Source organism: Aotus nancymaae, unplaced genomic scaffold, assembly GCF_030222135.1.
Source record: "Aotus nancymaae isolate 86718 unplaced genomic scaffold, 86718_ANA_hifiasm-v0.15.2.pri h1tg000067l, whole genome shotgun sequence".
In the NCBI taxonomy this organism is placed as follows: domain Eukaryota; kingdom Metazoa; phylum Chordata; class Mammalia; order Primates; family Aotidae; genus Aotus; species Aotus nancymaae.
The window spans coordinates 17,523,044-17,548,239 of NW_026988482.1; the positions used below are offsets into that span (position 1 = coordinate 17,523,044).

General features: G+C 47.9%; 1 protein-coding gene across 1 annotated transcript; it reads right to left on the minus strand.

Moving 5' to 3' along the window:
- Positions 1-1,060: 1,060 nt before the first annotated feature.
- NRROS (negative regulator of reactive oxygen species) lies at positions 1,061-25,196 on the minus strand. The gene is made up of 3 exons (XM_012435069.2): positions 24,981-25,196; positions 6,502-6,622; positions 1,061-3,273 (listed from the first exon to the last, which is right to left on the minus strand). Exons 2-3 carry the CDS (start codon positions 6,607-6,609, stop codon positions 1,303-1,305), a joined length of 2,079 nt encoding a protein of 692 aa, XP_012290492.2. The 5' UTR covers positions 6,610-6,622; positions 24,981-25,196; the 3' UTR covers positions 1,061-1,302.

Genomic DNA, 25,196 nt, shown 5'->3' on the forward strand with positions numbered 1-25,196 from the left:
AATCAGTGTGTGGGATTTCTAGCCTCTCTCCCTCCCCATCCGTCCCCCATTGCGTTTAATTCCTTTATGATTTAGTAAGCAGGGATTAAAAACGTTGAGGACAGTGTAAATTCTGAACTACCAAAGGACGGGGGCTATGTCTTTTTTATCTTTTCTCCCAGAGAGGAGCACAGAAATCGTTCGTTAGTCATTGAATAAACAGAGAGAGAAAGAAAGCTAAGAATCTAGTGAATACAGATACTGAACGTCTGCTAAGAAGTTGTAGGCACATTTTTTGTGAAGAGTTGGGAGGGTTCACAAGTGAGCAGAATTCATTCCTTTCTGCATTCCTCTTTACTTCCCTTCAGAAGGAGGACTGTATCTGGCTTACTGACTGGATAAACTCGGGGCCAGTTATCTCCTCTTACTTTCTCCATGGAAGAGTCATGTCTGTCTGCCAGAGACTCCAGGTATGAAGCCAGGGCACCTGGAAAGGGCCCTGCCAGAGGTCCATTCTTTTTTTATCTTTTGAGACAGAGTCTCACTCTTGGTGCCCAGGTTGGAGTGCAATGTGGCAATCTGGGCTCACTGTAACCTCTGCCTCCCAGGTTCAAGCAATTCTCCTGTCTCAGCCACCTGGAGTAGCTGAGCTTACAGGCACACACCACTACACCTGGCTAATTTTTATACTTTTAGTAGAGACAGGGTTTCACCATGTTGGCCAAGCTGGTCTCGAACTCCTGACCTCAGGTGATCCAACCGCCTCAGCCTCCCAAAGTGCTGGGATCACAGGCCAGTTCTGACTGCAGTGGCCAGTCATGCAGCAGGTGAGAGTCCTCATCTTATGATCTTATGTCAGACCCTCGAGCTGTGCTTTGAAATTCTTTGTTGCTGTTGTTGTGCTATGAAATTCTTGTCCGTGGTGAATCCCCAGGGCGTGGCCTCTCACCATTTCTAGCATTGATTTGCTACCCTTTCAGCTCCATGGATGTCACCAAGGGAAAGACACTAAAAAATAATCCAAGGGAAACCACTAGAGAACATTTAAAAAAGAAACACAAGCTGCATTTAACTTAAAAAATATTTGTGAGACACGTCTTTTATTTCTATAAAATGTCACTTAATAAATATTTTACCAAGATAATGAGGATGAATTATAAGTATGGAAAAAGAATTTGGGGGAGAAGAAGGAATGGAAACATTTTAAATTTTAATTGAAATTTCAATTCATCAGGCTTGGCCTCTGCATCACATCTTGAAAGCTAGCAGAGAAAATGTCCTCCTACATGCAAACCAAATTTCGAGACTTGGCACTCAGCTGGGTCAGTATACGGAGGACCAGTGGCAGCGGCTCTTGATTACCTGAAGCAGAGGCTTCTTAAAAGTGAGGACGATGATGGTGCAAGCCACCAGCAGGGTGAGGCAGCTGGGGAGGATGAGCACGAGGTAGAGCAGGCCCAGGTCTAGCCGCTGCCACTTACAGTCCCAAGGCACGCCTCCCGACAACTCCGTCACGTGGATGATCTTGGAGGAGAGGTTGCAAGTGACCATGGCCCAGTCGGCCACGGTCTGCCCATGCTGCAGGGCTCCCCAGCCATCCACCCCACAGCAGTCATACGGATTCTGACTGAGGTAGATGGTCCGCAGTCCTCTCAAGAGCTGCTCAGATACAGCCTTCTGGGGAAGGGCTGTGAGCGAGTTTCTACGGAGATCCAGGGTCTGCAGGGCCAGGCTGCCCCGAAAAATTGGGAAGGTGGTCAAGCAATTTCCCGACAGATCTAACTCCCTCAGATTCCCAAACCCAGAAAAGTCCAACTCCATAAAGCTGGAGTGGAGACCCATGTTCCTGAGAGACAGGATCTGTAACATGGGGGCCACATCCCAGAGTGGGGCAAGGCTCCCATTCAGAACCCCCCAATTGCTTGAGAGGTCTAAGTAGGTGAGGGAGGTCCCTTGGAATGGGCCATCTGGCAATGTCCCCAGCCCACAGCCCTCCAGAGAGAGGCTCCTTAAAGATGCCATATTCCTGAAATCCACACAGCTGGGGGGTCCCACCTGGTCCGAGGCAGCTAGCGGGAGACAAAGTGAGATCTGATTGTGGCTCATGTCAAGTGTAGTGATGTTCCTGGCATTGGCGAAGAGGCCAGGAGGGATGCCCAGGAGCTGGTTGGAGCTCAGGTTGAACAAGCGCAGGCTTCCCAGGCAGCTGGCGAGCCCTGGAGCCAGGTGCAGCTCCGAAAGCTGGTTGTGGCTCAGGTCCAGCTCGGTGAGCCCCGCCGGGGGCTCATGTTCCCGAATGTGAAGCGTCATCAGGCAATTCTGGTTGAGGTTCAGGTGGGAGAGGGAAGGCATTTTTTTCAGGAAGCCATCTGGCAGGTACTGGAACTGGTTCTGGCTCATGTCCAGGAAGCGGAGATCTGAGAGGTCGCTGGAGGAAAATTCCTCCCAGAGGTTGACAGTGGTGATGTTGGTCACATTGCCGTCCACGAGGAGGAACTGGGCCACCATCTCCCTCGGTGAAGAGGTGTTGTACAGGTCCCGGTAGAAGCCCATGTTGTTGTCGTGCAGCAGGAGGGTATGCAACTTGCTGGACTGGGGCAGGAGAGGGAAAAACAGCAGCTGATTGTGAGACAGGTCCAGCGTCTCCAACTCAAAGGCAGCCTCACCCCCGCTCGCAAGGAACCACTCCAGGGCATTGTAGCTGACGTTGAGGAACCGCAGCTGCGTGAGCCGGAAGTCCACGATACAGGGGAGGTTGTTGTAGGCCAGGTTGAGGTGCCTCAGCTCAGTCAGGCTGTCAAAAGCACCTCCCTCAATCTCAAAGATGTAGTTCCTCTGCAAATCCAGCTCCCAGAGATGCTCCAGGCCCTCAAAGACGGAGTCATCCAGCCGCAGGATGGTGTTCCTTGCAAGGGACACAGACTGCAGCGAGGAGAGGTTCTGGAGCATGAGGGCCGCCATGTCCTCTGTCAGGGAGTTTCCTGACAAATCCAGCCTCCGCAGACTCCGCAGGGCGTGGAGTGCAGCTGCCGTCTCCTTGTAGTTCTCTGAGAGGCAGTTGTCCCCTAGGACTAGGCTGCGCAGGTGGCCTTGCTTCTGGAAGGCGCCGCTGCCTATGCGTTCCAGGTGGCAGCTGTGCAGGCTGAGGCTCTCCAGAAGAGGGTAAGGCTGGAGGGAGTGATTCCACAGGGTCTTGAGAGGATTGGCATCCAGGATGAGTGTCTGGGCATGGGGTGGGAGGCTGCTGGGCACCGAAGCAAGGCTCTGCGCTCGGCAGTCAGTGGCTCCACCTACCTGCGGCCAAAACCACACTGGTCAGCAGGAAGGAGGCCCAGAGGCAGGCATTTATGCACAGAAACTTAGTTCATTTATCAGACTGTCCCTGCAACTGCTGGGGATGGCTCTAGGAATTCTCATTTTAAAAATAGGCTAGAAAAGGCCGGGTGCACTGGCTCACGCCTGTAATCCTAGCACTTTGGAAGGCTGAGGCGGGCAGATCACTTGAGGTCAGGAGTTCAAAACCAGCATGGCCAACATGGTAAAACCTCGTCTCTACTAAAAATACAAAAAATTAGCTGGGTGTGGTGGTGGACATCTGTAATCTCAGATACTTGGGAGGCTGAGACAGGAGAATCGCTTGAACCCCGGAGGTGGAGGTTGCAGTGAGTCAAGATCGCGCCATTGCACTCCAGCCTGAGCAACAGAGCAAGACTTCATCTCAAAAAAGAAAAAGGATGTTCTTTACATTGTCCTATTTCATGCTTAAATGGTCAGTTAGGAGCCAAATTCCAGGCCTCACTTAAAACACAGAATGTTAGAGAAGACAGGCACAGTGGCTCACACTGGAATCCCAGCACACTAGGAGGCAGAGTTGGGCAGATCACTTGAGGCCAGGGGTTCAAGACCAGCCTGGTCAACATGGTGAAACCCTGTCTCTACTAAAAATATAAAAATTAGCCCATAATCCGAGCTACTTGAGAGGCTGAGACATGAGAATTGCTTGAATCCAGGAGGCAGAGGTTGCAGTGAGCTAGGACGGCGCCACTGCACTCCAGCCTATGTGACAGAGCGAGACTGCCTCAAAAAAAAAGAGAGAAGATCCAAGCCCCTGTTCATCAGGTGCTGAGAGGTCACAACTCCACTTGCAGACTGGTTTTAACTATGGGGATTGAGGACAGGGTTTCTACCTGGAGTTGAATCCCACCTCTGTCATTTATTTCTGTGTGTCCTTGGGCAAATCATTTAGTCTAAGTCTGTTAATTCCTCTGAAAAATGGAGAAACAAATCGTATCTGCTTCAGAGCATTGCTGTGAGATCAAACCAGTGGCTGCTCCTGAAGTGCTTAACACGGCGCCTGGCACACAGCTGGCACTTGGTGATGGGTCTCCACCGACAGTTACGACTATTGCATAACCCCAGAGCCAGTGAGGCACGACCTGTGGTACGGCAACACCTTCATTTCACCCAAAGTTGCTTTGCCTGGGAGGCTCCCCTACATTATCTGGATTGATAAATATCACAGTTTAAAAGGACCTGAGAGTTTGTCACTGTCCTGAATTGTACAGGGAAGTAAAGTGGGTCTGGAGGGGGAGAAGTGAAGAGCCAGTGGCAGTGTTGGGACTGGAGCCCAGGGCTCTGCCCAATTCAGTGCTTTTGCTGAGCAGGGTTCTACTCTGACTGTGCAGAATAAGGAAGCAGGAGGGGCGAGGCCACCCAGGTCATACTACAGAAAGCACACACGCCAGGATACTTTAATTCAGCCCTATGATTTGCAAAACTGGCAAAGACAACAATCAGCTACAGGATGTCATTTAGGTGTCTAGGAAAAAGTGTTTTGGTTTGTTTTTTGAGATGAAGTCTTGCTCTGTCACCCAGGCTGGAGTGCAGTGGCATGACATCAGCTCACTGCAACCTCCGCCTCCTGGGTTCAAGTGATTCTCTTGCCTCAGCCTCCCGAGTAGCTGCGATTACAGGCCCCTGCCACCATGCCCAGCCAATTTTAGTAGAGACGGGGTCTCCCCATGTTGGCCAGGCTAGTCTCAAACTCTTGACCTCGTGATCCTCCCACCTTGGCCTCCCAAAGTGTTAGGATTACAGGCATGAGTCACTGCGCCCAGCCTAAATATGTTTCTTGAGCAGACTTTTGATATCATTGTTATAGGTGAAGGAGAAAATTCCTGGAAATGTCTCAATTTTGACCCAAGTGTATTTCCACATAGAGGCTGAAAGCCCTGGAGAAGGTACCTGTAAAGGCTTGAGTATCCACTGTCTGGGGCTTCTTGGCCTGAGCATGGTCCAGCTGTTGCTCTGCAGTGCAGCCTGGGAGCAAGCCCTCCCTACAGCTATATAAGCCTTAGCTGTCGACTTGTCCACAAACTCCGAGGTGGACTTCTCCAACTTTAATGCACCTCACCCAGAGATTCTCATACCACTGATGCAGCTCAATCATCCAGGGTTTTTTATTGTTGTTGTTTTCTTTTTTTTTTTTTTTGAGACAGAGTCTCACTGTGGTTCAGGCTGGAGTGCAGTGGTGTGATCTTGGCTCACTGCAACCTCTGCCTCCTGGATTCAAGTGATTCTCCTGCCTCAGCCTTCCCAGTAGCTGGGATTACAAGCATGTGCCACCACGCCCGGCTAATTTTTGTGATTTTTTGTTTGTTTGTGTTTTGAGACGGAGTCTCTCTCTGTTGCCAGGCCAGAGTGCAGTGGTGCGATCTCGGCTCACTGCAACCTCCACCTCCTAGATTCAAGCAATTCTCTTGACTCAGCCTTGCAAGTAGCTGGGACTACAGGCATGTGCCAATACACTCGGCTATTTTTTTGTATTTTTAGTAGAGACGGGGTTTCACCATGTTGGCCAGGATGGTCTCGAACTCTTGACCTTAGGTGACCCGCCCACTTTGCCCTCCCGAAGTGCTGGGATTACAGGTGTGAGCCACCACGCCTAGCTCCATCACCTAGGCTGGAGGGCAGGGGCATGATCTCAGCTCGTTGCAACCTCCACTTCCCCGGCTCAAGCCATCCTCCCACCACAGCCTCCAGAGTAGCTGGAACTATAGGTGTGTGCCACCACATCTGGCTGATTTTTGTATTTTGTAGAGATGTGGTTTTGCCATGTTGCCCACGCTGGTCTCAAACTCCTGGGCTCAAGCGATCTGCCTGCCTCAGCCTCCTAAAGTGCTGGGATTACAGTCATGAGCCACTAGACCCATCCTGAATCATCCAGATTTTTAACAAGTAGTTCTTTTTCCAGGAGGCTGCCCTAGGCTGGTCTCAGATGCCTCCTGTCCTCAGCAGATATGAGAAGGGTGGGGCAGGGACTGCCTGGTTTTTCTCAGGCAGCATCTTAAAAGCCTGTGGTTAAAGAGCAGCTGCACATGGCACTGTGCTAGGCAGGCACAGAGTGATTCAGCCTTCTTCATTCTCTGCCCTTCCTGATGGACAATCTGTCAGCTTTCCAAATGGACCAAACCTTGTCAGGACAGGAGCAACCGACAAATCAGGGTTCAAGGGAAAACTCACCAACTTGCAGCCCCCTTGGGAAGCTGCTGTGGCCGTTCCACTTCTGTTCCTCCAGTCCACTGTCAAGAAGTGAAAACCCAGGCAGAGCCAAAAGGGCAACAACTCCATCTCAAGGGCAGCCCTGTGGACAGACAGCAAGGAAGACACAAGTAAGAGAAGGACATCCCAGAGGGCTGCTTTGTATTCTTGGGAGAAAGAGCCAGTTCCAATTCTGTGTGGTCTTGGAGCTCTGTGGAGCTCACAGCTCCATAGAGATGCAACCCACAGGTTACTCAAATACCTCCATTTAGCCAAGCCTTCCAGCCTTTCACTGAAACTGTTGACAAGAACTCAATTTCATTTTGCCTCTCTCATTTGATGGATGTGTGGCTGAACACTAAACTTCAGTGAGTCCAGCACAGAGGGAGAAGCAAAAGCTTGAGTAACCAGGTCTCTAGTCACCTGGAGTTTCCCATATTTTGTAATTCTGCTGAAGTTTCCCTGCCTCCAGCTCCAATCGGCCTGATGCATCCCATGAGCTCAGGAAGTATTTGCTGAGTGAATGAATGAAGAGTTGAAGACTGAACTGAGACTGAAATATGAATCGTAGCCTCTGTCCCACAGAGTTACTAATCATCTTGCTGACAGGCAGCTTTTACAAAAGCATTGATATCTTTGGTTAACTCATTTGACTGTGGCCCTTTGAAAAAAGAGGTTTAGCTGGGTGTGGTGGCTCACACCTGTAATCTCAGCGCTTTGGGAGGTTGAGTCGGGCAGATCACGAGGTCAAGAGCTCGAGACCAGCCAGGCCAACGTGGTGAAACCCCGTCTCTACTAAAAATACAAAAATTAGCTGGGTGTGGTGGCACGTGCCTGTAATACCAGCTACTCAGGAGGCTGAGGCAGGAGAATCACTTGAACCTGGGAGGTGGAGGTTGCAGTGAGCTGAGATGGTGGTGCCATTGCACTCCAGCCTGGGTGATATATTGCATTTCCTTACGGCTCTGTCTCAAAAGAAAAGAAGAGGTTTGATATTTTGCCTGGATAGGGGAGAAAATGGAGGGGGAAATGAAGAAGCAATCTTCAGAGAGAATAAAGATGATTAATGAAACGTGGTTGCCAGCCCTCTTGCCTGGCCAGTGCACACAGAACAGCAGTCATGAGAAGGCTTGAAATTATATACATACCAGGAGAGATTCAGAAATAAGAGGAGCCATAAGGGAAATGCAATATATCTCCCACCATCACATTTGTCACGTGAACAAAGGCCCAGAGATACTACCTGCTTACTCGAGGTTGCGATGACCTTAGTGGTAGAGCTGAGAGCAGCCCCACCTCGCTCCCATCTGATAAGTGTGTGGGGCAGTGTCTCCCGACAGTGAGGCTGCATTCACTGCTGCCCTGCTGGGGACCTGACACCCGATGCACGCCCCCAGCTCTGCATTCTGCAGACCCAGAGGCAAGAGCATTCCATTCTGCCCCCTTCCTTGACATCCACCCGAGGCCCCGTGTCTGCCCTCCCATCTTCTCCTGGGCCAGCAGCACCAGCTCATCCCACCTGTTCACTCCAGCTACTCAGGGGCCTTTCTGCTGGGCACATGTAAGCCCTCTTCTACCCCTCCTCTTTCCTTTCTTCAAATGCATTTAGGTATCCTGAAGGCTCATTTTACCTTCTTGTTGAGATCTGAATGCTCCCCAGGGAAAACAGACTAGCTGAAGAGCTAAGTGAAACCGGGTAAGTCAGCTTTCACTTCAGGCCAGGCCAACTCCCCTTACTACAGAGAAAACCTCCAATGCAGAATTCACCAGAACTTGCCAGACACTGGGAATCTCCTTCCAGACCCACCTCTGCACCCGCACAGGAATCATTACCTTGTGATTGGCACAGGGCAGAGAGGGCAAAAGCAGAGCTGTATGGGCTCCTGACCTCATGATCCCCCCAGCACCCTTCCTCTGAAACCTGGGATCACCATTGCTGCCCACTATGAAATAAGGTTGCATAGTTTCAGATTTAGCAAATTACAAGGCATCATTTCAATGCTAGATACATCCTTATACCAACAAATTGTTTATCTGACATTCAAACTTCACTGGGCATCCTGAATTTTATTGAGGGGAGATGGGGAGATAAAAACCTTCCTTTCCTCCCTGCCTGCCTCTGTCAGGCATGGGGTGGTACCCACTTCTGTGACTCTGATCTTTCTTTCTTTCTTTCTTTTTTTGAGATGAAGTCTTACTCTGTCACCCAGGTTGGAGTGCAGTGGCACGGTCTTGGCTCATTGCAACCTCCGCCTCCCGGGTTCAAGTGATTCTCCTGCCTCAGCCTCCCAAGTAGCTGGGATTACAGGCACCTGACACCACACCTGGCTAATTTTTGTATTTTTAGTAGAGTCGGGGTTTCACCATATTGGCCTGGTGGTCTCGAACTCCTGACTTCATGATCTGCCTGCCTCAGCCCCTCAAAGTGCTGGAATTACAGGCATGAGCCACTGGACCTGGCCAACTTCGATCTTTCTAGAACAGCAAGCCCTGTATATTGAAGAACTGTATCTAGATGTGTAAGGGGAAAGAGTGCAGGTCCTTCAGCAACAAGGTAACCTTCAGATTGGAAGGCAAGATAGGCCACGTGTCACATCCAAGAGGGGCATTTTAATTTATGGGTCATCAAGAATTTTGCAAGTTTAAAACACATCCTCTTCTTCCTCCTAAATTCAGCGCACCAGCCCAGAAAAACTCTTGCTGTGGCCCTGGGCAGCTCCTTCTGGCAGGAAGCAGCAGGATATCATGGGAAAATTACGGAGTTTGGAACCAAACAGAACAGAGTTTGAATTCTGCCTCTGTTATTCATTGTTTGTCCTTCAGGAATTCAAACAAAGTATCCAAGACCCAGAGAATCTGTCTACAAAGTGGGAATAATAATAACTATTCCAGAGTTGCATGAGAATAAACCAGTCTCACATATGTGAAAGTGCTTCCTTAGCTGTGAGGGTAGTGACACAATTATTACTTATGAGTTCCAAACACCAGTGAGCTGATTGAGTGCTGGTTATTCCTGTGTAATCTCCAAGGTAATTCAACAGATACACAAAGTCTAAAATAAAAGCATGAGTAATGTGACTGGAAGGATGAATTATACCAGCTAGATGTGTAAAAGGCATGCAGGAAGGTTAGATTAAAAACTGTACATCGTAAATTGCAGAGCAAGGCTAACCTGGGGCACAGATGACTCTGCTGGCTGAGAGCAGTTTGTCCCCAGAGCTATGCCTTCCCCTTCCCTGCTCTGCTGGGTGTGGCAGGGCTCTGACTTCTGAAGGCTCTGAATCCCAAACTCTGCTGTCACCTGTCCTCCAGCTGGTTTAGTCAATGGAAGATACTACTGGGAGTCAGACAGCAGAGGGTAGAAAGAATCCAGGGTGTATCTCTCCCTTCCTCTCTGCCTTGGACAGAGACATCCTAGAGTGACACCACCTCCTCCTCTTTGTATTTTTGCTTTGTTTTATTCTGTTTTTTTGAAATGGAGTTTTGCTCTTGTTGCCCAGTCTGGAGTACAATGCCGCGATCTTGGCTCACTGCAACCTCTGCCTCCTGGGTTCAAGTGATTCTCCTGCCTCAACCTCCTGAGTAGCTGGGATTATAGGTGCGTGCCACCAGGCCTGGCTAATTTTTGTATTTTTAGTAGAGATGGGGTTTCACCATGTTGGCCAGCCTGGTCTCGAACTCATGACTTCAGGTGATCCACCCACTTCGGCCTCCCAAAGTACTGGTATTACAGGCATGAGCCACCACACCTGGCCCACCTCCTCCTCTTATCCTCACCCTACCTAGGTGAGATAAGAGGCTTCCCGAAGTTGCTCATCATTGTGTTGACTGTGTATTTGCTGCTTGGCTTCTCAGCCTCTTGCATCATGCATTGCCACTTTCTTGCATTAAATATCTCTGTTTTAGATAATCTGGGCAGTTTCTGTTTCCTGATTGGACCCTGACTGATACAATCATGTAAGCGAGAATGGCCAGGACCCAGTGCTAACTTAAAGGTATGTAATGACTGTAAAGAAATAAAAGCCTGTCAAAATAGAGACCACTGAGGTGGAGAAACACTCTTCCTAGAGCGTGTAGGCGCAGAGCTTCCTCAGAGCCACAGCACTGCCAAGAGTCCAGGGTAAACGATCTGCTTGCCATATCTCACTGCAAAATCCCATGACTCATTCCCTGCGTGCACAGGACTGCTTCCTCTCCTCCCACACAACCTCAGGGGTGAGGACCATGCCACAGCGCCTGCAGCTGTAAGAGGGCATCTAAGCCAGCATGTGCCCAACATGCAGGAACAGGTGGAAAGCCCAACAGCTTCCCAAGGGGCTGCCACCTGGTGAGTGTTCCTGGGACCCTGAGTTGCCTATTGCTCTGTCTTGACAAGGTTTGGCCCATTTGGAAAATGGATGGATTCTTTTCATTTTATTTTATTATTATTTTTTGAGACGGAGTCTTGCTCTATCGCTCCGTCCCTCTGTCCTAGGCTGGAGTGCAGTAGCACGATCTTGGTTTACTGCAACCTCCGCCTCCCACATTCAAGCCATTCTGGCTCAGCCTCCTAAATAGCTGGGACTACAGGCATGCACCAGTATGCCAGGCTAATTTTCGTATTTTTAGTAGAGACAGGTTTCACCATATTGGCCAGGCTGGTCTCAAACTCCTGACCTCGTAATCTGCCTGCCTCGGCCTCCCAAAGTGCTAGGATTACAGGCATGAGCCACCACATATGGCCGGAAACTGATGCGTTCTAACTGGTTATGATGGAACGCTGTGAATCTACTGCATAGCCATCCCTTCTCTATGAAGATGTGGTGTTGCTTTTTAGGCAGATAAGACAACATGGTTTTCTGCCTCTAGACCTGGTCATAGGAAGACAGTGGTAAAAATCGATTTGTTCATAAAAACAACATGAATAGAGGTTGTATTTTGTAACAAGAGAACACTGACAGCGAGGAAGTAGAACGTACAGCAGCTGCAAAGAGTGTCCTTCGCTTTGGAAATTATGTTTGTTTGCGATCGGATGCACTGGCTCACGCCTGTAATCTCGACACTTTAGGAGGCCAAGGAGGGTGGATTGCTTGATCTCAGGAGTTCAAGACCAGCCTGAACAAAGTGGCAAAACCCTGTCTCTATAAAAAAAAAAAAATACAAAAATGGCTGGGCACTGTGGCTCATGCTTGTAATCCTGGGACTTTGGGAAGCCGAGGTGGGCAGATTATGAGGTCAGGAGTTCAAGACCAGCCTGGCCAACATGGTGAAACCCCATCTCTACTAAAAATACAAAAATTCGCTGGGCATGGTGGCGCACATCTGTAATCCCAGCTGCTCAGAAGGTTGAAGCAGGAAAATCACTTGCCCAGGAGGCAGAGGTTGCAGTGAGCCAAGATCACATCATTGCACTTCAGCCTGGGTGACAAAGCAAGACTCTGTCTCAAACAAAACAAAACTACCACAACAAAAATTAGCTGGCCCTAGTGGTATGCACCTGTAGTCCCAGCTACTTGGGAGGCTGAGGCAGGAGAAAAACTTGAACCCGGGAGGCGGAGGGTGCCGTGAGCAGAGATTGCACCACTGCACTCCAGCCTGGCAACAGAGCGAGACTCCATCTAAAACAACATCAGCAACAACAATAACAAAAACTGGGTTTTGCAATGTTTCCCAGGCTGGTCTTGAACTCCTGGGCTCAGGGGATCCAACCTCCTAGGTCTCTCAAAGTGCTAAGATTACAGACGTGAGCCACCACACTTGGCCCTCAATGTTAACTTCCCAGATTTTTTATCTTAGAAAATACACATTGAAACAAAATTAAATGTGTGTGTGTATATATGGGTGTCTGTCTATCTATCTATCTATCTATCTATCTATCTATCTAATCTATCATCTATCAATTATCTGTTTATCTATCTATCCACTGAGAAAGGGAGAAAGAGAAAGCAATTGTTAACAATTGGGGAAGAGTTATGGGAATCTTTGTAGTATTCTTGCAGCTTTTCTGTAAGTTTAAAATTTCATGTAAAATAAGAGTTACAAAAAATTAACACATACAAGTTGTTTGTAAAGAGGGCATTGTAATACTGATGAGATTTACGTAACCTAGGACAAATGACTTCTTTTGAGTACTGACAAATTATCATAGTTTAAAAAATCTGTGCATAAACTAATTTTATTTGCAGTTTTGCTTGGAGAAATCATTCTTACACCAAGCAAATAGTTTTGTGAAATCTATTTATTGCTTAAAACATAACCTAGTAAAGGGGCCGGGTGTGGTGGCTCATGCTTGTAATCCCAGAACTTTGGGAGGCCAAGGCGGGTGGATCATGAGGTCAGAAGTTTGAGACCAGCCTAGCCAACACAGCAAAACCCTGTCTCTACTGAAAATACAAAAAACTAGCTGGGTGTGGTGGCAGGCTCCTGTAATCCCAGCTACTTGGGAGGCTGAGGCAGGAGAATCACTTGAACCTGGGAGGCAGAGGTTGCAGTGAGCCAAGATCATACCACTGCACTCCAGCCTGGGTGACAGAGTGAGACTCTGTCTCAAAAAAAGAAAAAAACATAACCTGGTAAAGGTAATAAAAGAAGGAGGGAGGGAGGAAAAAGGCAGAGTGACATTTGGCCCAAACTTATTCAAGCTGAAAACTATTCAACCTTTGATAATTGAGGTTTCGATTATTTTCATAACTAGCTATCAAATTTTTTTTTAACTAGCTATCAAATTTAAGGAAGTTCCTTAAAACTTTTGGAAAGATACCACGTAGTCCGGTCCCTTTCTCTAAATATAGGCCATAAAATATATATTTTTAAAACTGAGATATAATTCACATACCATCAAATTTACCCTTTAACTTGTACACTTTAGTGGTTTGTAGAATGTTCACAAAGTTGAAGCCACCATCACCAGTATCTAATTCCACAAGATTTGCATTGCCCCAAAAAGAACCCTCATATTATTAGCAGTTGCTGCCATTTCTACCTTCCCCCAGCCCCTGGAAACTACTAATCTAATTTCTGTCTCTATGGATTCGCCTATTCTAGACATTTCATAAAAATAGAATCATACAATATGTGGCTTCTTGTGTCTGGCTTCTTTCACGTAACATAATGTATTCAAAGTTCATCCTTGTAGAATACATCAGTACTTCATTCTGTTTTACGGCTAATTTATATTCCATTTTATAAATATTTCAGATTTAGTTTATCCATTCATTCATCAGTTGGTGGACATTTGGGTTGTTTCTACTCTTTGGCTGTTATTTATAATGCTGCTATGAACATTTAATCCAGGATACCATATGGTTTTTTGTTTTTTTGAGACAGCATTTCACTCTTGTTGCCCAGGCCAGAGTGCAGTGGCACGATCTTGGCTCACTGCAATCTCTGCCTTCCAATTTCAAGTGATTCTGCCTCAGCCTCCTGAGTAGCTGGGATTATAGGCGCCCACCACCATGCCCTGCTAATTTTTGTATTTTTAATAGAGATGGGGTTTCACCATGTTGGCCAAGCTGGTCTTGAACTCCTGACCTCATGATCTGCCCACCTTGGCCTCCCAGAGTGCTGGGACTACAGGCAGGAGAATCACTTAAACCCAGGAGGTGGAGGTTGCAGTGAGGAGATCCTGCCACTGCACTCCAGCCTGGGAAACAGAGCAAGACTCTGTCTGGAAAAAACAAAAGACAATTTCAAAAAGAATGTTCAAAAAGTAGTCTTTACTACTCTTACTGCCTGTAATCACCCAGCTGTACCACTGGGACCCTTCACGTTGGCCGTTAGGACTTGGATCTCCCTCTGAGCCTAGACAAATCAGTGAGGAGTTGTATCACTTGAATTTGTTGGAGCGCTCCTTGAATGTGTGGTCCTGAGGATTTGCGTGAGAAAGATCAGTTTTGCTGTATGTGGCCCTTCTAGCAAATGCACATTCATTGAAGTTTAGTAACTGACCATCCTTCAAGGAAGAACTGCAGCGTTTCTGAAGGGACTACTCACCACCATATGGATGTGCGAGCACTCAGGCCAGAGAGATAAAATGGGAGGCGCATGGTGGCTTGGGGAAGGCAGTGCGATGGTTCCCAGCAAGGGTTAAATGCAGATCTCTGGTTCCCACTGAGCCTTGCACTCCTGGTCAGCCAGGGCTCTATGGGGCTTGTTACAAGAGACTCTCTCTGGGAATGGATGAGGCTCTGCCTCCACCTGGAGGGGGATTTAGGGGCCACAGCAACCCTTCTTCCCTTGGGCTCTTCCCATAGTGACTCCAGATAGCCAGTGTAAGAAGCCCGCTTTGAGCACCTCCCTGCTCAGCCCTCATTTCCTCAACACCGCAAAGAAGCCAGCTGGCTTCCCATGTGGTCAGCATCAGCCTGGCAGAACCAGCAGAGGTCAGTTCATCTTGTCCTGTTCCACGGCCACAGGTTGCATCTGGCCACAGGTTCTAATAAATGCAAATCTGCTCCCACTGCGAGTTAACACCTTGCTCTTGCGTGTTGGTGGTGGCTGGTGGTGGGTCCTCGCTGTCAGCTTTCAATAGGAGAGACCCAAGTCATCTCTGCTGATAGGCACACTACATAACACGTTAGCATCTAATTCCCTTCAGTATCACAAGGTTGTTCCCTCTGGTCACTTCTGAGAGAATGACTACCTGCCACTGCCTTTCTCCATAAGAAGCAGCAGGTGGGATCTGTGTAGAGAAGGGACCCTGGACTAGGGAAAGAGACCTGGGCCCAAGGCTGGCTCCTTCACTCTGGTGGTGGCCATGGAGGACAACACTTCTTGCTGACCTCACAGGGTTGTGTCAAGACTGAACGAGAGAGTGTGTGTGAAAAGGCTTTGTCAGGGCCAGGCGAGGTGGCTCAGCCCTGTAATCCCAGCACTTGGGAGGCCGAGGTGGGCAGATCATCTGAGGTCGGGAGTTCGAGACTAGCCTGACCAGCATGGAGAAACCCCATCTCTACTAAAAATACAAAATTAGCCAGGTGTGGTGACACATGCCTGTAATCCCAGCTCCTTGGGAGGCTGAGGCAGGAGGATCACTTGAACCTGGGTGGCGGAGTTTTTAGTGAGCCGAGATCACACCATTGCACTCCAGCCTGGGCAACAAGAGCGAAACTCTGTCTCAAAAAAAGAAAAAAAAGAAGGAAAGAAAGAAAACAAAAGCCTTTGTCAATATAAGGGAATGTTTTGGACTTGAAGTTCAGTGAGCAGGGGACCCCCACCAAGTCCTCCAAGGCCTGCAGGAGGACACTCCCCCACTGCAGGTGGGGGCGATGTTTTCTATAGTGAGACAAAGCAGTGTGTTAATTAAAGGGAAAGCAGAGTTCGTCTGTGCGAACAGCAAGCTGGTGTTGAAGGAAATACAGTGAAGGAGAAAGAGCTTTCGTCCCTTCTCCCACCCCTGGGAGCTGCAGTATGTGTACCCTGGGATGTCCGGCGGGGAGAGAGCACCCGTGGTAGGCTGTGGGCGGGAATGACGGGTGATGGCAGAAGCTTAGTGGCCACAGTGGAAAAACAATGAAAATATATCCCCCCACCCTGACTACCTGGTAACCTTGAGAAAGTGTAAATGAAATGATACGGATTCCTGAGGAATGAAATGATACGGATTCCTGACAGTAGACCAATTCAAAGGTTAATTCAGTGGTATTCAAGGTCTGCATAATTGCTCCCAGATTCTGTCCACAGCTCATGCTTACTGAGTGCTCACCTTGGAATGTGTGCTATACCAGGTGCTTTACATATAATTTCCACAAAAATCCCAGCAGGTAAATGTTATCCATCCCATTTCACACTTGGTTAATGGAGGCTCACACAGTATAGGCCATATAGCTAGAGAATGTTAGAGCTGCAATTCAAACCCAGGTCTGTGACTTCTGCATCAACTCAACCTCAATACCACAAGCCCCAGCCATCCTGGAATGCCTGCAGTCCTTGACTAAATCACGCATGCTCACACACTCTTTCCTCTGTGGGAAAGGCTCTTATGCTGCTCTTCTTCACCTGCCGAGCTCTTATTCGTCCTGCCAGGCTCAGTGCTTGTATCACCTCCTCATCACAAACTAATAGTTCAGTGGAGCAATAATCCAGTAATTCATATGACAGTATATTATAGGTAGTTATATAGTTCCTATGGCAGTTTTCTAATTTCTTATTATTTGATTTTTATAATTATGACAAGGAATGTGAACAGTTACCAGGTACTGTTAGTCATTTAACTTTTCCCCAACAGCATACATCTATCCATCTATCTATACTTCTGTCCATCTTTCTTTCTCCTTTTTTTTTTAGAGGTCTCACTACGTCGCCCAGGCTGGAGTGCAGTAGTTATTCACAGATGGGATCGTAGCACACTAGAGCCTCAAGCTCCTGGCCTCAAGTAATCCTCCCACCTAAGGCTACTGATTAGCTAGGACTACAGGCACACAGCACCACTCCCAGTGCATTTCTTTTCTTTTCTTCTTCTTCTTTTTTTTTTTTTTGAGATGGAGTCTTACTTTGTCACCCAGGCTGGAGTGCAGTGGTACGATCTTGGCTCACTGCAACCTCTGCCACCCATCCATGTTCAAGCAATTCTCCTGCCTCAGCCTCCCAAGTAGCTGGGATCACAGGTGCCCACCACCAGGCCTGGCTAATTTTTGTATTTTTAGTAGAGACAGGGTTTCACCATGTTGGACAGACTGGTCTCGAACTCCTGACCTCAGGTGATCCACCCTCCTTGGCCTCCCAAATTGCTGGGATTATAGGCGTGAGCCACTGCGCCTGGCCTCATAGTGCATTTCAAAGTACATTGCAGTCATTGATATAATTTCCCCTAAATATTTCAGAATGCGTATCAAGTGATTTAACCTTTTTTTTTTTTTTTTTTTTTTTTAAACAGAGTCTCACTCCGTGACCCAGGCTGGAGTACAGTGGCACTACAATCTCCACCTCTGGGGTTCAAGCGATTGTCCTTTCTCAGCCTCCCAAGTAGCTGAGATTCTCCTGCCTCAGCTTCCCAAGTAGCTGAGATTACCCCATCACGCCCAGCTGATTTTTGTATTTTTAGTAGAGTCAGGGCTTCACCATGTTGGCCAGTCTGGTCTTGAACTCTTGACCTTAAGTGATCCACTCGCCTTGGCCTCCCAAAGTGCTGGGATTACAGGCATGAGCCACTTCGCCCGGCCTGTGATTTAACTTTTTTAAAAAGTTTCTACTTTGTCAATATTCTGGGTCAATTTAATTGAAGAGCATCCTGAGATTACAAAGTTTGACATTTTATTCGGGGAAATAATGTTTATATGTTGTTAAAGAAATTCTGTCTTCAATAGCAGCAAAGAAAAAATAGATGTGATAGACTCTGCCTTAGTGTGCTCAGCTGAAGTCAGAAGGAAAGCAGCTCAGTCAGGAGTGAATGACTTCTATCCGCCTTAATGCACTGCTCTTCAATAGGTGTTTATATGTGTGATGGTGAAAAATAATCCAGTTTTCATGGTGTCATTTCAAGATTGTAAAGGAGATTATTTTGTCCTTTCCATATTCCCTCAAATAATACTGGAAAGCTGTTCTTAGCTGATTTTTCTTTCTCTAGAACTTACTTGAATTCACAAAAGAATAGGAGTAATGTGAGTTTTGTAAATTCCCTTCCTAAAATACAAAAATAATTTTTAGGAAATTCTTGGATAAAGCCAAGATAATTGAATTATAACTTAATGCTATTGGCCAGTAACAATAATAGCACTTGAGGTTGCAAAGGCTTCTTATAGACAAATGATCTCATGTAATATTTGCAATAATTCTATGTAGTAGGCATTAGTATTTTCTTTTTTTTTGGAGACAGAGTCTCACTCTGTTGCCCAGGCTGGAGTGCAGTGGCTCGAACTCAGCTCACTGCAAACTCTGCCTCTTGGGTTCAAGCAATTCTCCTGCCTCAGCCTCCCAAGTAGCTGGGATTACAGGAATGCACCACCATACCTGGCTCATTTTTGTATTTTTAGTACAGGCGGGGTTTCACTATATTGGCCAGGCTGGTCTTAAACTCCTGACCTCAGGTGATTCAACTGCCTCAGCCTCCCAAAGTGCTGGGATTACAGGCATGAGCCACTGCACCCGGCGTTCATTTTTTATTGCTATAAAATATACATAAAATTTGCCATCTTAACCTATTTTGAATGTGCAATTCAATGACATCAAGTTGAGTTACATTGTTGTGCAACCAACTTTTCCATAAACCCAACCTAAAACTCTGTATCTGTCAAATAATAACTCCCCACTTCCCCTGTCTGGTAACCACTATTCTTTCTTTCTCTATGAATTTGCCTATTCTAAGTACTCATATAAGTAGAATCATGCAGTATTTGTCCTTTTAGCTTGTTTTACTTGACTAATGTTTTCAAGGCTCATCCATATCGTAGCAAGTACCAGAATTTCATTCCTTTGTAAAGTGGAATAACATTCCATTGTATATATTTATGTGTGTATATATATATACATACACTATATTCATCTATTGATAGACATTTAGATAGATATTTTGGCTAATGTGAATAAAGTCAGTGTATACGCATCTGTTTGATTCCCTGCTTACTATTTCCATTTTACAGATAAGAAACCCAAGACTCAAAAAAGCCAAAGTGGGCCGGGCACGGTGGCTCACGCCTGTAATCCCAGCACTTTGGGAGGCCAAGGTGGGCAGATCATGGCGAGGTCAGGAGTTCCAGACCAGCCTAGCCAGCACGGTGAAACCCTATCTCTACTAAAAATACAAAAATTAGCTGGGTGTGCTGGCATGTGCCTGTAATCCCAGCTACTTGGGAGGCTGAGGCAGGAGAAATGCTTGAACCTGGGAGATGGAGGCTGCAGTGAGTCGAGATCATGCCATTGTACTCCAGCCTGGGCAAAGAAGTGAGACTCCATCTCAAAAAAAAAAAAAAAAAAAAAGTCAAAGTGAATTGCTCAAATCACATAACTTGTATTTAGTGAAGCCAAAACTAGAACTGAGCTTAGGTCCAGGGAGGAGGTGCTAGACGTGCAGCTTCCTGGGAGGACTGTGTCAAGTGAATGTTCACTGGAGGTGCAGGTATGTATTTGTTGGTAAACAACCATCCCATGAGCCCCCACCCCAGCTGCCTGGGCCCCCTCTTGGAACTCCCAGAGCCCCCATCATGATCCAAAAACCAAGAAGGTGACAGCTGATCCAGCAGAGTCCCTCAGGACCCTGGTGTTGATGACAGTGTCTATTCTGACAGTCAGTGCCTGTGCCACGTGGTGCCTGATATTCTGAACAGCGCCCTGAGTATGTCATGGCACCATGGCCTTCTGTGGAGACGAAATAAGATAGGGGCTGTCAGAGGCCTTCAAAAGGAGCCAGAGATGGCCGGGCGTGGTGGCTCACGCCTGTAATCCCAGCACTTTGGGAGGCCAAGATGGGCGGATCATGACGAGGTCAGGAGTTTGAGACCAGCCTAACCAGCACAGTGAAACCCTGTCTCTACTAAAAAAAAAAAAAAAAGAAAACACAAAAAAGTAACCAGGCATGGTGGTGCGCACCAGTAATCCCAGCTACTCGGGAGGCTGAGGCAGGAGAATTGCTTGAACCTGAGAGGGTTGCAGTGAGCCGAGATTGCACCACTGCCCTCCAGCCTAGGCGACAGAGCAAGACTCCATCTCAAAACAAAACAAAAAACAAAACAAAATGGAGCCAGAGAGCCTAGAAGAAAACCAGATATGTGGAAAAAGATGAGAAGCCAAATGGAAGCATCAGGAGCTGAGGAAGGGTCCAATATCCTAGAACAAGAGAAAGGCCATTGAGGGAGGCCCAAGAGGAGGTCTCAGGGTGCCAGGCTGCATGGTGACAGGGAGACCACTAACTTCCTGAAGTTGAAGGAGGTGGTCCAGGGCCAGGCAGGGACCCTGGACTGCAGGGTCCCCACTGACCTTGCAGTCCGAGGGAAAGGGTTCAGCCTTGGTGCCTGGTGGGACCACAGAGGGGAGACACTGGAAGGGCAGAAGAGACCTCATGAGATCAAGACTGGACCAGGAGAGGAGTGAATGACAGTAGGGAAGATCAGCAGGAGTCCGTGTCCAGTTGACATCTGAAATGGAGTGACATGAGCTTAGGAGAACATGATGTGTACCCCAGGGTAGCCCCTGCCAGGCACTGTGGGTATAGGGCTGCCTCAGACACTAAGGTCCTGCTTGAGAACAGACAGGTGAAATGATGGAGCCTTCAGTGCTATCTCCTGGGAGAAATCCCCTCCTGATCCTTCTCTTTCTTAGAGGTGGCAGCAGAAAGTTTCTTGTTGCACATGGCACAGCACCTGACTTAGGCAACCTTTTGGGTTGGGGCTGGACGAGGAGAGTCCCTGTGACCTCACCAGGCTTTGTGGCTGCATTGAACCCATCCAGTACCAGCCTGCTCCTCACGCCCACCTCATGGGTGAGGACCATGACAGGGTTCCACTTCCTCCTTTCTTCACTCTGTTAAGTCTGAAATCCCTCCGGCATTAAAGCGAGAAAAGACACATTTGTCTGGTCTCAGCACCTGACTCTATTCGTTCTGGAAATTGGTTGGTTTCACCTACTCACATTCATTTCTCCTTCTGGTAACAACTCCTCAATTCCCCTTTGAGGAAACCACCCCTTTCTTTATTTTTCTTTAGAAAATGTTCAGTTGTAGTAAAATACATAAAACATGAAAGCGATCATCTTTTTTTTTTTTTTTTGAGATGGAGTCTTGCTCTGTTGCCCAGGAGTACAATGGTGTAATCTTGGCTCACTGCAGCCTCAGTCCCCAGGGTTCAAGTGATTCTCCTGCCTCAGCCTCCTGAGTTGCTGGGATTACAGGTGCCCACCACCATGCCCAGCTAATTTTTGTAGTTTTAGTAGAGACAGGGTTTCACCATGTTGTCGGGTTGGTCTTGAACTCCTGGCCTCAGGTGATCTGCCCACCTCAGCATCCCGAAGTGCTGGGATTATAGGCGTGAGCTACTGTGCCTGGCTGAAAGTGATCGTCTTAACTGCTTTTAAGAGTACAATTTAATAGTAGTAAATATACTTACGCTGTTGTGCAACCAACTCCCTTCCTTTCTTAAAAAGTCTGTGTTTGTTTGGGTCTGATCTCAACTCCTGGTTTCAGGGTGGGGCCTATGAATAAGGCTGGTCCTATGAGAGCACTCCATTTTCCTAACACAGGCTCATCATAAAAGCCAAGCCCATGAGAATCAATCCAAGGGCAGTTGCTAGAACTCATGGAAAGGAGCCTTGCTCTTTCTGTTTCAGATGCCAAGCCAGTGGGAATAGTTGGAGCTGCAGGCAGCCATCTTTGCCACCAGCTCCAGGACTTGCCTGGTAATGAGACCCACAGAAAGGAAGGCAAAGCTGAGAAATGAAGGTAGATGGATTCCTGGCAAAGTTGTTTGAGCATTTGGACTCAGCCATGCCTGAAAGTATTGCCCATAGACTTTTCAGTTATTTGAAATAATAAATCCTCTTTTTTTGCTGAAGCCAATTTGAGGTTTTGTGTGTGTGTGTGTGTGTGGTTTTTTTTTTTTTTTTTTTGTCATTTGCAACCAAACCAATCTAAGAATCTGAATATCTAAGAATTGGGTTTATTGTTGCATGTGAGGCTTATAAGATTCAAGCATCAATGTCCTTTTTCCTTCACTTCACCTCTCTGAGCTTTCAGAGATTGTCACCTAACCTAGCCCAGAGCCCCATCATAGACTCAGCACACAGCATTTTTTCATGATGAAGTTGAGAAAAATGGTTTGGGTGGAAAGTGAAAGGCAAAAAAAAGATAAATGCTTGTCACTGATGTGCAATGACACATTAACAAGCATCAGTAAACAAAGACATCTGTAAGTATGTAATAGACAGCATGTCCTAAGAAAGCTAGTGTTTTTCAGTCACGGTTGAAAGTCCACCCTCTCCTAACTTATAAGACTATACAATGAACCTACGCATGATGTGAGGCACAGTCATTGCCCATAGGAGCCTCTGGTTTACACTTTGCAGTGTGGATACACAGAGAATGCAGGTTGTAATCAGTACTAGCATCTCTCTTCCAAAAGAGTTAAGACCAGAGACAGACAAGTCAATGTATTCTTTTTTTTTTTTTTTGAGATGGAGTTTCACTCTTGTTGCCCAGGCTGGAGTGCAATGGTGTGATCTTAGCTCACTGCAACTTCTGCCTCCAGGGTTCAAGTAATTCTCCTACCTCAGCCTCCTGAGTAGCTGGGATTATAGGCATGTGCCACCATGCCCGGCTAATTTTGTATTTTTAGTAGAGTTCAGGGTTTCTCCATGTTGGTCAGGCTGGTCTCAAACTGCCAACCTCAGGTGATCTGCTCGCCTCAGCCTCCCAAAGTGCTGGGATTACAGGTGTGAGCCACCATGCCCAGCTGGTCAGTGTATTCTTAATGCAGATCCCAGAACAAAGATATTGGGAGTCTACTGTCTGTTTCGGAGTTTACCATGCATGTCTCATCGCCAAAGAGCAGGAACTCTTGGATGATGGATTTAAAAACTATGAGAAATTATATTTATATGGGTTTTCATGAAGTTCCCATGAGGGTATCCATTAGATGAACACGGGGTGTGGTGGCTCATGCCCATACTCCCGGCACTTTGGGAGGCTGAGGCAGGAGGATTGCTTGAGCCCAGGAGTTTGAGACCAGCCTGGGCAACACAGACCCTGTCTCTACAAAAAATTTCTTTTTAAATTAGCTGGCATGGTGGTATGCACCTGTAGTCCTAGCTACTCAGATGGCTGAAGCAGGAGGATCATTTGAGCCCAAGAGTTGGAGGCTGCAGTGATCTGTGATCATGCCGCTGTACTTCAGTCTGGGCAACAGAGCAGGAGCCTGTTGCTAAAAATAAATAAATAAATAAAATTTTTTTTAAAGAAGTGCCCTCTTTGTGAAGCTGAGTTTTTGGTTTTTTTTTTTTTTTTTTAACTTAATGGCATGAGTGAAGGTGTTTGTTCCCCACCGCCCCCCCCCCGGGCCCATGATTCTACAATCTCCTTTAGGAACTCTCAGGCATAGACATAGAAACCTAAGGGGTGTGTGAGGAGAATAAATATGACTCAGGGATGTAAAGCCCAGGAAAGCCCCAGCATTCACAGGAACAGTCTGTGTGTCACAGCCAGTGAGTAAAAGGCACACAGGAAAGCATGGAAGCTCCATAGACTCTGAATGTTTCTAGCATCCAGACTCCTAACAGGCTGTATCCATCGTGAGGAAGCCTCCAGTGGGGTCCCCTCAGCCCCTCCGGAAGCACACCAGCCCCAACCAGCCCTGTCCAGAGGCACCATCCTTAGGACCCCGACCCAGTCTCCTCCAGTCCCAGCCACCAACTGGCACGGTTCACCTTCTCAGAGGCAGCACAAAGCCACCTCAGTGGCCCCTTCTTTCCATCTAGCTCCTGGGTACCTGGGGATGTACGCTGACCCCTTCAGAAGCTGGCCCACATGGAGAGGCCACGAGGGCTACAGAAGGGCATCCGAGTCTTAGTCTCCCTCTGATAAGCCACAGATCTAAGACTAGGCTAGCTGGCTGGGCTGCTGGGATTACGTCTGTAATCCCAGCACTTTGAGAGGCTGAGGTGGGTGGATGACCTGAGGTCAGGAGTTCAAGACCAGCCTGGCCAACATGGCGAAATCCCGTCTTTACTAAAAATACAAAAATTAGGCGGGTGTGGTGGCACACACCTGTAATTCCAGCTATTCAGGAGGGTAAGGCAACAGAATTGCTCTAACCCAGGAGGAGGCAGAGGTTGCAGTGAACCAAGATCGTGCCACTGCACTCCAGCCTGGCAGACAGAGTGAGATTCGTCTCAAAAAAAAAAAAAAGACTAGGCTAGCCATGGATCCAAGTCACAGAGCCACAGCGAATCTCCTAAGCTTTGCACATCTTCACAGCTGAGCTGTGTCCCCAAGGCCTTGTACAGGCCTGGCACATGGAAGACATCTGTGAACATGTGTTGCTGTTCACCAGTCTTAGTGTCTTCATCTATGAAATAGTGGTTCTCAACCCACGTTTCAGGGCAGGAAAGGAGATCCCAGCGCTCAGCATGCTGAGTGTGCACTGAGTGGTCTCATCATATCCAGTCGCCCAGCCCAGGAAGGGAGCATCATTGTTCCCATTTTGCAGATGAGAAAACTGAGGCTCGGAAACCTTAACGGCCTGCTCTCATGCTCCCTGCAGAGCCAGGAGTCAAATCCAGGTCTGAGTCTGAAGCCCTCGTGGTTTCCACTACACCGCACCACCTTTTTCACTGTAAGTGCTCCTGGAAGGAGTTCTTTCCACCTCCACCCAGAGCTGCGGCCCCCACACCCAGCGCAGAATCGCCGGCGCTTGGATGCAGCAAGCCACAGCTTCCTGGGCAGCCCTCAGCCGCGGGCCACCGACGGACGCTGACTTCCTACAACCCATCCTCGCCCGAGCTCGCCCACCTGGAGAAGGGCCCCGGCTGTCCCCAGGGGACGCCCCCACGCAGGAAATACTCACGGCTCCCGCAGGCCCAGGCGGCTCCGCGGGGCGCATCCTCTCCGGGGGCTCCAGCCTCCTCGAGAGCAGTCGAACGCCGGGCTGGGCTGCCTCCTTTCTCTGAGGCATCAGATTATTTTAGCACTAGCGGAAGGAACAGACGGAAACTGAAGTCACATGGAGAGCGGGCTGCTCAGCGACTCAGCACTCAGGCTCACTTAGATCGCGCTTCTTAGA